This window comes from Nestor notabilis, unplaced genomic scaffold, assembly GCF_000696875.1.
Source record: "Nestor notabilis isolate BGI_N333 unplaced genomic scaffold, ASM69687v1 scaffold10121, whole genome shotgun sequence".
NCBI lineage: Eukaryota > Metazoa > Chordata > Aves > Psittaciformes > Psittacidae > Nestor > Nestor notabilis.
The window spans coordinates 21,588-33,311 of record NW_009914217.1 but is presented as its reverse complement, the minus strand read 5'-3'; the positions used below and the strand labels follow the sequence as shown (position 1 = coordinate 33,311).

General features: G+C 42.3%; 1 protein-coding gene across 1 annotated transcript in view; it reads right to left on the bottom strand.

Annotated features, from left to right (window-relative positions):
• The window catches only part of GUCY2C (guanylate cyclase 2C (heat stable enterotoxin receptor)), a 43,489-nt gene that overhangs the window by 17,378 nt on the left and 14,387 nt on the right, over nucleotides 1–11,724 (bottom strand). The window contains exons 9-16 of the mRNA XM_010023545.1: nucleotides 10,372–10,457; nucleotides 9,828–9,939; nucleotides 6,032–6,113; nucleotides 4,463–4,568; nucleotides 3,863–3,925; nucleotides 3,190–3,261; nucleotides 2,149–2,253; nucleotides 827–913 (exon numbers count right to left, since the gene is read on the bottom strand). Of these exons, the coding sequence (XP_010021847.1) occupies nucleotides 827–913; nucleotides 2,149–2,253; nucleotides 3,190–3,261; nucleotides 3,863–3,925; nucleotides 4,463–4,568; nucleotides 6,032–6,113; nucleotides 9,828–9,939; nucleotides 10,372–10,457 (713 nt within the window). The remainder of the gene's footprint in view (nucleotides 1–826; nucleotides 914–2,148; nucleotides 2,254–3,189; nucleotides 3,262–3,862; nucleotides 3,926–4,462; nucleotides 4,569–6,031; nucleotides 6,114–9,827; nucleotides 9,940–10,371; nucleotides 10,458–11,724) is intronic.

The window sequence follows — 11,724 nt, the reverse complement described above, 5'->3', positions numbered from 1 at the left end:
GGGAAATGGGAGGACCGTCCAACTGCAAACCAGCCATAGGAAGAGGAGAGCAGTTGAACACTAGCAGAAAAGCAGAGGTAATTCTCTACATTACCTGCAGAGTAATAATTAATTATTATACCTGTGAATTATGAAGGATCTTTACCTACCAGCTAAACAGATACAAGTCTGTAATGTAGAATAGAATCTCCTTTACTGAGCATATTGATTCTTGCTACCTCAAGGACTTAAAATGCAAAGATCTGCTGAAAGCTACTGAAAAAACAGTCTTGGTTTCTGTGTAAGATTAATTTCTTCCCTCTTAAACTGCCTGAAATTGATAGCTCTAGTGAGAAACTGGAGTTTCTCACTCTAGTGAGTGAGAAAATCAGGATGTAAACCAAAGTTTGTTTAGAAAAGGTTGATCCCATTTCTGGATACAAATCAGAATAATTCCATCATTTGAAAAACAACTGGTTTCCTTTGTATGCCTTCCCTGAGGCCAGAGAGCAGTGTGTTTTGCAGGTCTTGTGACTGCAAAAGCCCTACTAATCAGAGGCACTGATAAGCAGGTTGTAACCCCCTGATCTTTAGTTCACATTTATTTGGGACATACTTTATTTGATTATTTATAAATAGCCCAAAACCAGCTCTAGCCCCTTGCTCCCCCAGTGTGAGAGCCACTGGCTCCTCCTGCCTAATACACCCGTTCCCAGCAGAGGGAGGAGTGGAAGGGCATACAGCTCTAGCAAGGAAAGGAGAAGACCTTGAGTGTTGCCCTTCTCCAGAGGATCAGTTTTGCCAGAGGACAGGTTGATTAACATTGCACTGTCAGCAGCCTGCTTACCTTGGCAATATCATACATGACAGAGATTTTAAATTCCCAGTCCATGAACGTGCCATCAGGGTAAGAGATTTTATCATTTAAAACATCCTGTCAAGAGAAGAAAAGAATGGTTCTAATATACATCATGGAAAAAGCACAAGGTAAGATATGAGTACCTAGATCACACAGCATTTCAACCAGCCACTGAAAAAGATAGTCCTTCATTTTTTGTAGGGAGTACATGTACTACAGCAGGAGACGACTCAAAACAGAGGATGTTAAATATACTTTAGGCTTACACAGAGCTAGAAAAGTGGGGAATCCAGAAAAGAGGGGGTCGTATAATTAAAGGTAAATTGTGAATTTGCTCTTAAAGCTGTCTTTAATATGGTAAAATAGCTGAGACAGAAATGGGCAAGGTATGCAGGAGGAATGAAGAAGAATTTCTGTGTTTTGTGCTCACAGTCCATTTCCTACCATTTTAGTCATGGCCTTACAAGTTCAAAGTAGACTGTTTCTTTATCTTAAAGTGCCAGTTATTTACAGCTCTACCAGCCACTATGGTTCCCATTGCTAAAAGTAAACCTCCATGAGTATGCCAGTTTACACAAAAAGAACTAGAGACAGAGATGTTATTTTACTGCTTTGCTGTGAGTTTGTTCCAGAGACCACTGCTACTGATGAGAGTCTTTGTATGAACTCAGAAGTAGAAACAATGTGTGCCTGCAGAAGAGCTAGAGCCACCATTACCTAATGATCAGCACTGAAATAACATTGGTAGTAATAAACCATAAGTCTTCCCATAACTTTTGCCAGTCATGAACTTACCATTTCTTTTTATAAACAAAAAAGTCCCTTATGCATAGGATTTGCCACATTTCAGCCTCAAACTCTTTGTCCCTTATTACTATGGAATATATTCTTTTCTCTATCCTTTCACAGCCTGGGGCCACTGCGGGGTCCACAAAGGCATCATCAGAGACAATGGCTACAGCTTGGAAAGTAAAGAATAGGTAATATCCTAAATGCTCCCACTGGGGGACACAATACAAATACTGGCTGTTGCTGTTGTTTGGGAAGAGCTCTGCCAGCACTTTTTCTTGCTTGCACCTCACTTCATCCTTTGGCTGCTGAGAACCATCAAACTGATGGCAGCAGAAGCAGCACCTGAGGAAGGTTGGAGAGAACTGAGCAAGGGAGAGGAAACTCAGAGTCAGAAACCTGCCACCATTTGCTCAGTCTGTGGCTGCTGCATGACGGCCAGAGACATGGAGATGGGGATTTTCTTCCTGACTTGAAATTTGATAATTTGGGGGTGAAAGGAGACCTGCAAAATCCTTTACCCGCAGAGAACCTCTTTCGCAGTATTCGATCACCCCAAAGATCATGGCGTCTATCTTCACTGTGCCATAGAACTTCGTCAGGTTGTAATAATCAATCTGTAGGAGCTAGAGCAAAAACAATGCAACTATTTTTAAAAGCAATCACTGTTAGTACAGAAACACAGGCCAGTGATACTTGTGTGACATGGCTTTTTATCACAGGCTTGATAAGATGTATGAGTTTCCTTTAAACTAGTATATACTAAGGCACTGACTGAAGTGCTTGGAGACATCTGTCATTTCAGAGCCTTCTGGATTAGGGAGATAAGAGTGGCTGCTGTTGGATACTGCAAGTTAATTCCAGAGCCCACTACTCTCTCCATTATTGCCTCCCTACTCAAACCTCCCAGTTGATCAGAATAGCCATTATAAGTGACGGAGTGTTGTGAATTAGCCAGTAAATGAGCAAGTAATAAAAACTTAATGACACTGCATGATATTATGCATTTTGTCCATGTATATAGACAACTGTATTTTACTTTGAGGTATTTTTAGAGTTTATTGAATCCAAAGTATAGCTGTGTTACGTAAAAAGAAAAAACATTCAAAAAAGATGCAGTAATGCAGCCAAATTCATGTCTAATGTTGGAAGAGTCTGTATGCCCAAGTTAGCAGTTACTTGTATTTAAAGAGCTGCACTTGGCATTCAATAATAAGATTTAACTACAGCATTCCACTACTAATCAGCATGATATGAGCAAAAAGAGTGCACTGACTTTCAGCATCAGCTATAAAAATGTATTTAGCAAGGCCATATGACAGAGCATGAATTACTTCATTCATCTTCAGCTTCACTGGCATACAATTCAGACTCTGAACTGGTGATGAGATCACACACACAAAGAGAAAGTTCATCGAGCAATATCCTTTGAGGAACTCATTACCCATCCACCTCACAAATATGCACAAGCATATGGCTGTTGCAGTTGACAGTGGAAAGCAATGACTTCAGTCGTAGGCTCCATCCCACCCTGCAGTGTCCAGTTGCTATGTGCAAGTTACCTTGTTCAGTTCTATTTTTTGCTTCTCTGAGAAATTACCATCACTGTTTTTGAGATCCTTTAAGATCACCACCTGGAGAAAAAATACCAGTGGAAAAAAAACCAAAACCAAACATAGGTTTAGTACAACAGCAATTCATCCTTCTTTTCCAGTAAATGTCCATACAGAGAAATATTACAGAAGCACTTGCCTACTGCTTTGCTGTTGGAGTTTTGGTTAATCAGCTAACAAGTAACTGACTTATATTTCCTTCAAAAGATTTACCAGGCAGATAGGAACTATTTAGAACTGTCAGTGATGTAGATTTTATCTTAATATGAATATAACTCATGCAGGCTGATGGCTTCAATGAATGTGCAAGAATTGCCATGTAAACAGTCCTCCATTAATCTGTTCTCCTCCTCAGTAACAAAACGCATCAGATTTCTGGTCCTTCTGCTTCTATGCTTCTGGACTAGGCTAGGGGTGCGTGGAGTCTAATATTTTGCCTCCCAACTGTAAGCAAAATGCAAAGCACCTGATTGATAGGGAACAAATGGCTTATTCCTTCCATAAGATCAAGCCATTTTGCAAAGTCAGGGGAGGTGGAATTTTCTCTGGAGAAAGACAACCACCTCACAGAAAGAGCCCTCCTAAGCCAAGGAAGAGAGTGTGGACACCGCAGTCAGGTTACCTTCTTGTCATATTTGCCTTGGCGCAGTCTCTGGGTGGTGTCACGTCTCTTATCGTCATCAATCTGGAATAAAGAGGAATAATTAACTTGCAATTATCACCCACTTCCCACTTGGCAGGTCCAGAGAGGTAAGTTATGTCAGTGTGTGCCATACAGGGAAGCATAAGCCTCTCTAGGGAGGGCCACTGCATGGCACGGAAGTATGGGATGTCCATGCCACTCCCACAGTTGGCTAGGCCTCCGCCTGCTGCTTTCATGCTCTTGGGCGTTACAGAGGCGTAACAAAGCACAGGGAAATCATCTGTAACAGGAAGAGACTGGAAATCCATACCCAGCCCATTCTGCCATTGCAAAATGAGCTTTACTGCTGCAGAACAGATATATTCTGTCAGCGGGTGATAGATGGGGAGTAATCTCCTTTTTTAATTCAATAAAGCAAGTGAGGGTTAAAAAAACTTTAAAAAACCCCAACATTTAACAGATCCCAGTTCAACCAGAGCTATAGCCTGCATTGTAGTCAGAGCATGCCAACCCCCCAGCATCGACGGTCTTTAGAAGAAAGAATCCGAGACCCAGCTTTGGGCATTGTGCTTCTCCTACCTTCAAACTAACATGACTTGTCTCACTGGTCTCCAGAGGCAGGATTTTCTCAGGAGGTATATGGGACCATTTCTTCCGCCGGCGCTCATTGTCTCTCCTGTATTTCCTGCAAAATGAGCAAACTCGTTCAGAATATCCTTCCAGAATATCCTATCCAGAAAGGAAGATTAGGATAGGGAAGCTTCTAGTGTCAGGATGACAAAAGGATGGGGTGTCAGGATGGCAAAGCTTGAGCACAAGCCCCACGGTCTTTCATACAGTTTTCCAGTTTGAGACTGCTCTAATTCCCCTAGCTAATTCCATAGATATAGCAGAAGAACAGATTTAGCAGAACAACTGCTAGGCAGTTGCCGGAGTCTTAAGGGATGTCAGACCAATTTAAAGTACAAAGGGCCATCTGGATTTTACATACTTTTTCCTCCGTGCTGTTGAATGTACTCTGAAGGGAGGTCTCATGAACAAATGCAAGCCAAAGGAAGTCCTACCATCAACACTAGATGGTAAGAACTGGTGTAAATACCATGCCAGGAGAGGAGGTAACAACAGCGTTGACACAAGTTGCCTTTTTTGCCTTTTTGTGGGTAGTCTGTGTTCTGTACATTTTGCAGAAATGAGGGAAGAGCCCTTGGAACAGGCAGAAGGAATCTGCTGTCTCCCTTGCAGAACTTCAGAACACTGTCCTCTCTTAGAGAAAATTAGTACTCATCAAACTATCTGCTTACTTGTGCAAATCCTTCCTCTATTAAAAACAAACCAGCACAGGACTGACTGGGGAGACTGCAGGAGAATCCTAACACAGTAATGACTGCTGGCAAATGCTCCAAACAGGAGAACTCATGGCTGATATTGACTAATAACATAGATTTTCACTTTTCCAATATATTTTAACATACACATGTATAAGAAAAGGAAGACCAATAATTGCAGTAAGAACTGGGTTTTTTTAATGTGAAAGAAAACCATATGCTTTGGCAAGAGGGTGGCATTTCTTCCAGCAAAAGGAGACATCATTGATTTCTGCTTTTTCCACCATGATAAAGCTGAACTATGTTATACTCATGAAATTCTAGTTGTTAATGAAGTTGTTGTGTGAAGAGTTGAACTGAGACGGAGGAAACTGAAAGATAGGATGGATCCATGCAATAAACCCACCAAAACATGGTGGTGTTTTGACTCCTACAGTGACTCAAGACAAATACTTCTTTCTAGATTGACTTTCATGTCACCAGTAGGCTTAAGAAACATAAGTGAACCCCAACTAAGCTAAAGATGAGCCATAAAGTGGAAAAACTCTGAAGACTGGTCTGAGACATATGTTTCTGTGCATGTATAGGAATCAGAGCTTTTAAGCAGATGCAAAACTTCTGAGCCTTGCTGCATCTTCTCCCATGATTATTAACCTGACATAACAATATTATGGATGCAAACACTACTTAGCATGTACTAAAGAATTCACACTGAAGGCAACCGCCCAGGTAAGCTAATGAATGTCTCTTCAGCAGAGATGAAAGCCGTTGCCCTAGGAGGAGAACTGTTCAAGGACAAACTGAAGGCCAAAGGCATTGGTACCTTAGAATCAGCAAAGAGATGATCAGAACCAGAATCACAATTCCTGTGAGTGTAAAGACAGCAATAGTCAAGATGTGTGGGCCTGCAAAAAGAAAATTGAAAAATAAAAAACTTGACAGAGGATGCTGAAAACCAGTATTATATTTAAAAAATTACGCTCCCCCACATATGTGCAAGTCACAGTATCTGAAATGGGTATTCTTTGGTCACATCCAAATTGAGAGGCTTTGGTAAATTCCAGCACTGCCGAAAGATGGCATGTGCAGGATGAAGCACAACCTGGAGCAGTGCAGTCTTAAATCCCTGCCTAAGGCAGGGGCTCTCTGTAAGGACACCCAGATGGGAGGTGAATTTAACAGCACTAAATCTCACATCGACTCAGCAGCAGTTTCTAGGTGTTCTCTTTAAAACAAACTAGGACAGTCCAGGAGTAAGGATTACTTTTCTCAGTAACCACATTTTAAAAAACGAAGCAGCCAAACTTCTCCTTGCAGTAACCTCCTAAGAGTGGTTTGTGGAGACAAACCTTGGACACGACTTTCTGCAGGATTGGCTGTAGATGGGGTAAGCAGTTGACCACTTGAAATCAGAGTCACTGGCATGGTACAGCTTTTAGCATTTCAGATATGGGTTCTCCCCTTATTGGACCGGTTGTTTAAAGGCATTCTACAGCTGTGGTAGGCAGACCTTCGGAGACTATGAATTAACTTCTGAACATGGAAGACAAGTGCTGCTGAGTGGACAGTACTCTTCAATAAGAAATTCATATGCTGTAGAGGGAAATTAATCTAGTGACAGCACAAAGCTAGTAAAGTCCTTAGAAGCTGCCAGGTGCCAAACAATTTGAGAACCAGGCTGTTCAGGCATCTGAGGACTTAGACCCAAAACCACAGAGCACATGAGTGGCCTAATCCTGAGCAGGCAGGCAGGACAGACAAGGCTGAGAACTGACTAGTTAAGGTTGTAATTTTGATTGTCTAAATGTGGAAAAGCAACCTGAAGCCTGTTTTGGGTCAGTTCTTGGAGCTCAGGTGTACTGGGAAGAAAAATTGCAGCCACCAACTTCCTTTGAAGAGGAACAGGCCATTAGTGCAGAGCTTCATCTGGTGGCCACATGTCTGGAGTATGCCTACTCTACTGAGCAAGTCTCTCAGGGAAAGAAGACTGAGGCGAATCTGGGGTTTTTCAGATTGCTGTATAGGTTATGGATGGTAGAAGAGTGGAGCTACTCAGTCTTACGAGGCTAATGCAATTCTGCCTGTTCTCAGAAACAGAAATAAAGGGACATGGAAGAATGATGCAGTGTAAAAATTAATAAATACATAAAAAGCAACATGACACACACTAGCTGCCCTCAGAATCAGGCAGCAACTGAGCAGGGATTTTCAGTATACCAATGCGTCTGCATCTGACATGGAATTCAATTTAGGAACTCCTCTGGGATTTGGATTTAGCTTTCTGGCATCGATTTTTCTTGTGTATCACGTCTCCCCACCTTCATTCGATGTGCTCATCCCAGCACCAGTCTCACGGGCTCCTACTAACTTAATGTTAGTTTGATTCTCCACTGAAAACTGTCAGTACGAACGTTTCCCTCCCCCAAGAAATGACAGTAAGTCACCACTAACAAAAGGACAGATCCATGAGAATGTGCAAAGCGTGAGAATGTGCATTTCGTACGAATTCTTTCAAACTTAAACTGTGTGAATCGTGGTTTGCTGCTTAACAATCAGCAGGTTGTATTTTCCTCTGCGGTGGGACCACAATTTCCCATTCCTGAGGCTCTGCTACCACCACCTGGCTTTTAGTATTACAACATGTAAAGGGAGAGTGCCTCACAAATTAACTACTTTCAGGCCTTCTGGAACCAGAAACCTTTGTGTAATGGCGGCTGACCTTATCCATGTTTAGAGCGAGGGTTAAAACTTCCTGAGCAATGAGAAAATGTGGATGAAGCCCCTTTCTTTATGGGCTGCCAGGAGGAAGGAGGGTAGCAGAACTGGCTCAGCTGTTCTCAATTAGAGCTTAGGAAGCAGCAGAACTCTGGTTTCTGTGTCTGTACACCTCCCTGGAGGAAAAAACCTATTTCTGATTGGAAAGTTTTGACTGGCTTTGGCAAAGCATGGCCATAACTTAAACTTTGGCAGTAAAAAGTTGCCCTTTGGGGGAATGTATTTATTTAGACTCACACTAAAGGAAGGTTCATTTTCAAAAATGTGGAAACAAAATAATCAAGTGCCTGTGGGAGGTGGTTTTGCTTTGGTTTAGTATATCTTGGCCACAAGTCAGGCCCATGTTAAGTGCAGAATATTAAGCTCCTGGTTTGTAGACACTGGCTTTCTGCAATTCCCATTTTCCTTTTGCCCTTGTACAGCAGCTTCAAACAAGGACACACTCAAGGGAATGTTTTAAAGATACAAAGATCCACTGACAACACAGCATGTTGGGGGGCCCAAGGCATGGATGAGAATGGGACTGGAACAATACTGATAAGACTGCAGCCAGGCAGCACATGGCTTGGGGAGCTGCAGGGACACCCTGTGGTTGACCTGTGCAACATTGCTGTCTCTGCACAAGCAGGACTCGTGGTTGTACTAAGGGAGGCTACAGATTTGATCACATTTGAAAAATAAGAGCTCCACTGAACTCCCTCTGCTTTCTCCAGAGCTGTCTAACTGGAGTCTCGTCAGTGCCACTACCTGCTCCTGGCAGCTCCCATGTGTCCGTGGCAACACACTCCTGCTTCTCTTAGGAGGGGTAAGCCCTAATTTGAAGACATCTGATTCACTTTACTGAGGAACAAAAATGTTTGAACCCATGTACCACCTTACTGTGAATGGACTCTTAATTAGCAGAAGGTGTTTGTTTCTTCAGTTATTGCTTTACCTAATCCCTAACAGAGGTAAGCAACACAGCAAACTGATGGAGGCCTTTAGCAGAGAACTTTAACAGTGGCACTTTGGACAGTCTCTGGTGGGAATGACTCAGGTGAATATTAATCCACCGTGCACTGGCCCTTTCAACCACTGCCACTGCAGTAATTTTTATCCTGCAGATCATACCCTGAAGCATATACCTTTCCATTGCCCATAACCATGTGGCAGCAGTATAATTGGGGAAATAATCTCAATCTGATCAGACTGACAAGGTTGTACTCTGCTGCGCTGAATAACAAGAGGGTTCATCCACTCTATCCAGGAGTCACCAAAATCTCAAAAGCAGAAGAAGTGGTGATTTCTGGGATTTCAGATTAAAAATGTAGATACTGTAGATAGAACAATAACCTAGTTTCCCATTGTCCTTTTGCAAAGCAACAGCTCTTCTAAGAGACCCCTTCATAGAAGCACCCTGAATATGCACTGTGCTGTGTCCTCTCCTCAACAAGGACAAAGGGGCAAGCAGAAGCCACCATGTTGCAATGCAGAGTCAGAAAACTCATCATAACCTTAACTCTGCTGCCTTTCCTTAACAGTCTTTTAAGCAATTCACACCATCTTCTAATAAAGGTTATATGTTCAGGGGTAACCTCTTCCAAAACACACCATGGTGTTCCCCACAATCACTGGTACAGTAAGGAGTCTACAGGAAACTTCATAGCAGCTCCTAAGCAGAAATGCACGTTTAGAACTGAGCTGGATGCAGAGAACATGGGGGGCTGGAGCAGGGGAAGGAAAGAAGCTGTTCTCCCCCCAACACTGGCTGGAGCAATGTGGAAGTAGCGTGCTGGATTGGCAGTAGGCAGATCTCAGGATTGTGTGACTTGCCTTCAAAGAGGTAGGTTTAATGGGTATCTCACCAGTGCTTGGAGTATCACTGGGCAGCTTATGGTTCTTCCAGACAAAATCCGGACTGGCAGTCTCCATATGTGTCTCGTTGTTGTGAGTGTTGAAATATAGAAGAGGTTTGAACTATGGGTGTAGGAGGGAAGAAATGCAGTCAGCAGCTTTGCTCTCCTTCTTTTGTCCCTTGCTTCAAACTACCAGTAATAAGCATATTGCCCAAACTCAAATAATTCTTGCTCTTTCTGCCGCAGTGGTGCATTCCTCAGCTTAGCCATATGTTTAGCTGCCATATTCTTCCTCATTCGTCCCCTCTCTCTGAAAAGAAATGTATCAATCCCACAAAGTACCAGCTGTACTTCACTTACTGAATCACCAGATGACATCAACCCTGTCAATCTCCAGCACACCTCTCGTGATCCTCTCCCGGCATGTACAGCATGCCTTGGCATGCCACTGCTTACGTTGTGGTTAATTTCATCATTCTTATGCAATTGTACAGGGCATCTTGTTTCTCCCTTCACACATAAGGTCAAACAGTTGCTCCCTGGACATACGTACGTAATTTGCAGTCTGTGACGTGTACAGTAGCGTCAAATTTGTATCAATGTCTCCAAATTCATCTAGAGTCACAGGACCCAGTACACCTGCAGACATAAGGAATTAGTCAGAGGGCCTGCATTCTCAGAAACACAAGTATGTGGCAGGAAGGATTAGGATAAATAAAAGGATTTTGATGCTTGGGGTATTCATCTTCTTCATGTGCATGCTAGAATACATATCAGCTCAGCATAACGCTACTTCTGCCTTAATAGCATACTACATTTTCTCTACAAAATCCAACAACAGGGGTTGAACTGACTGCACTGAAGAGGAAAGTCTTCCTCCAGCTATAGAAAAATGTATTTGTCAGGTTTCCTCAGCATACGAAGAATGTCAGAGTAACCTCACTCGTAGGGACATTTGGCCTGTTTCCACCCACAGTTTGAATCTATCAGCAAGAAAGGAAATATAGAGATACTTTAATTCCCCTCACTCTTTTAAGAGCTACCTGCTTGGCTCTAATAATACTATTTTAACCATTTTTTTCTCACTTCAGCCTCCTGACCCTGTATGTCAGCAATTGTGCAGGCTGAGAAATTGCCTATATAGCACATTCCAAGGATTTTAAGGTGGAACTTCCTAGGTCCCTCAGCATGGCTTCATTTTGCTCTCATGAAGTCAGTCATTTCACCAAGTGCACAAGCTTAGCCAATACCCACCACTCCTGGAAGTCGCACCTTACTTTTGCCCTTCTTTTGTCAGAATAGACTTTTTGATAAGCTTCAGATTGCTTTTTGCTGCTGTTGCTGATGACTTACTTTATTTTTCTTGAAGTTCAGCACCATTATTTTAGTTCAGGAATTACCTTCTCCCTTTTCCTCTCAAAAATCGGTGCTAAGTTTTTCATGGTCCACCTTCTTAATATCAAAAGAATTATTGTATGGACTCCCTGCTCTCCCAGCCTCCAGCACAAGAAAAAATGAAGGAGGCTCAGCACCTTTTTTCTTTTTTAATTAAACCTATAACTGATGTGAAGCATTACAGTGTGAGATTGAATTTGGATAAGTTTGTGCAACTTACATTTCACATTTGAAGTGAAATTGAACAGATGAGTTTACTGATACTCAAAAAAGGATACTGTCTCCAGGAAGAATTATTAAATTGTATTTTGATAGGTTTAGGATACCACAGCTAAAGCAAAGATAAGCCTAAAACCTGTTAGGCCATATTAGGAAAATTTGGGAAACTTCTACAAACATGTTTGCTGAAAGCAGGTGAGACAAACACAAAGCTTTGAGTCATCATTTTGGTACAGACCTGTGAATTGAAGTTACAGCAGGGACCTTGCCTCCAGAGAGGTAATGTTGTCCC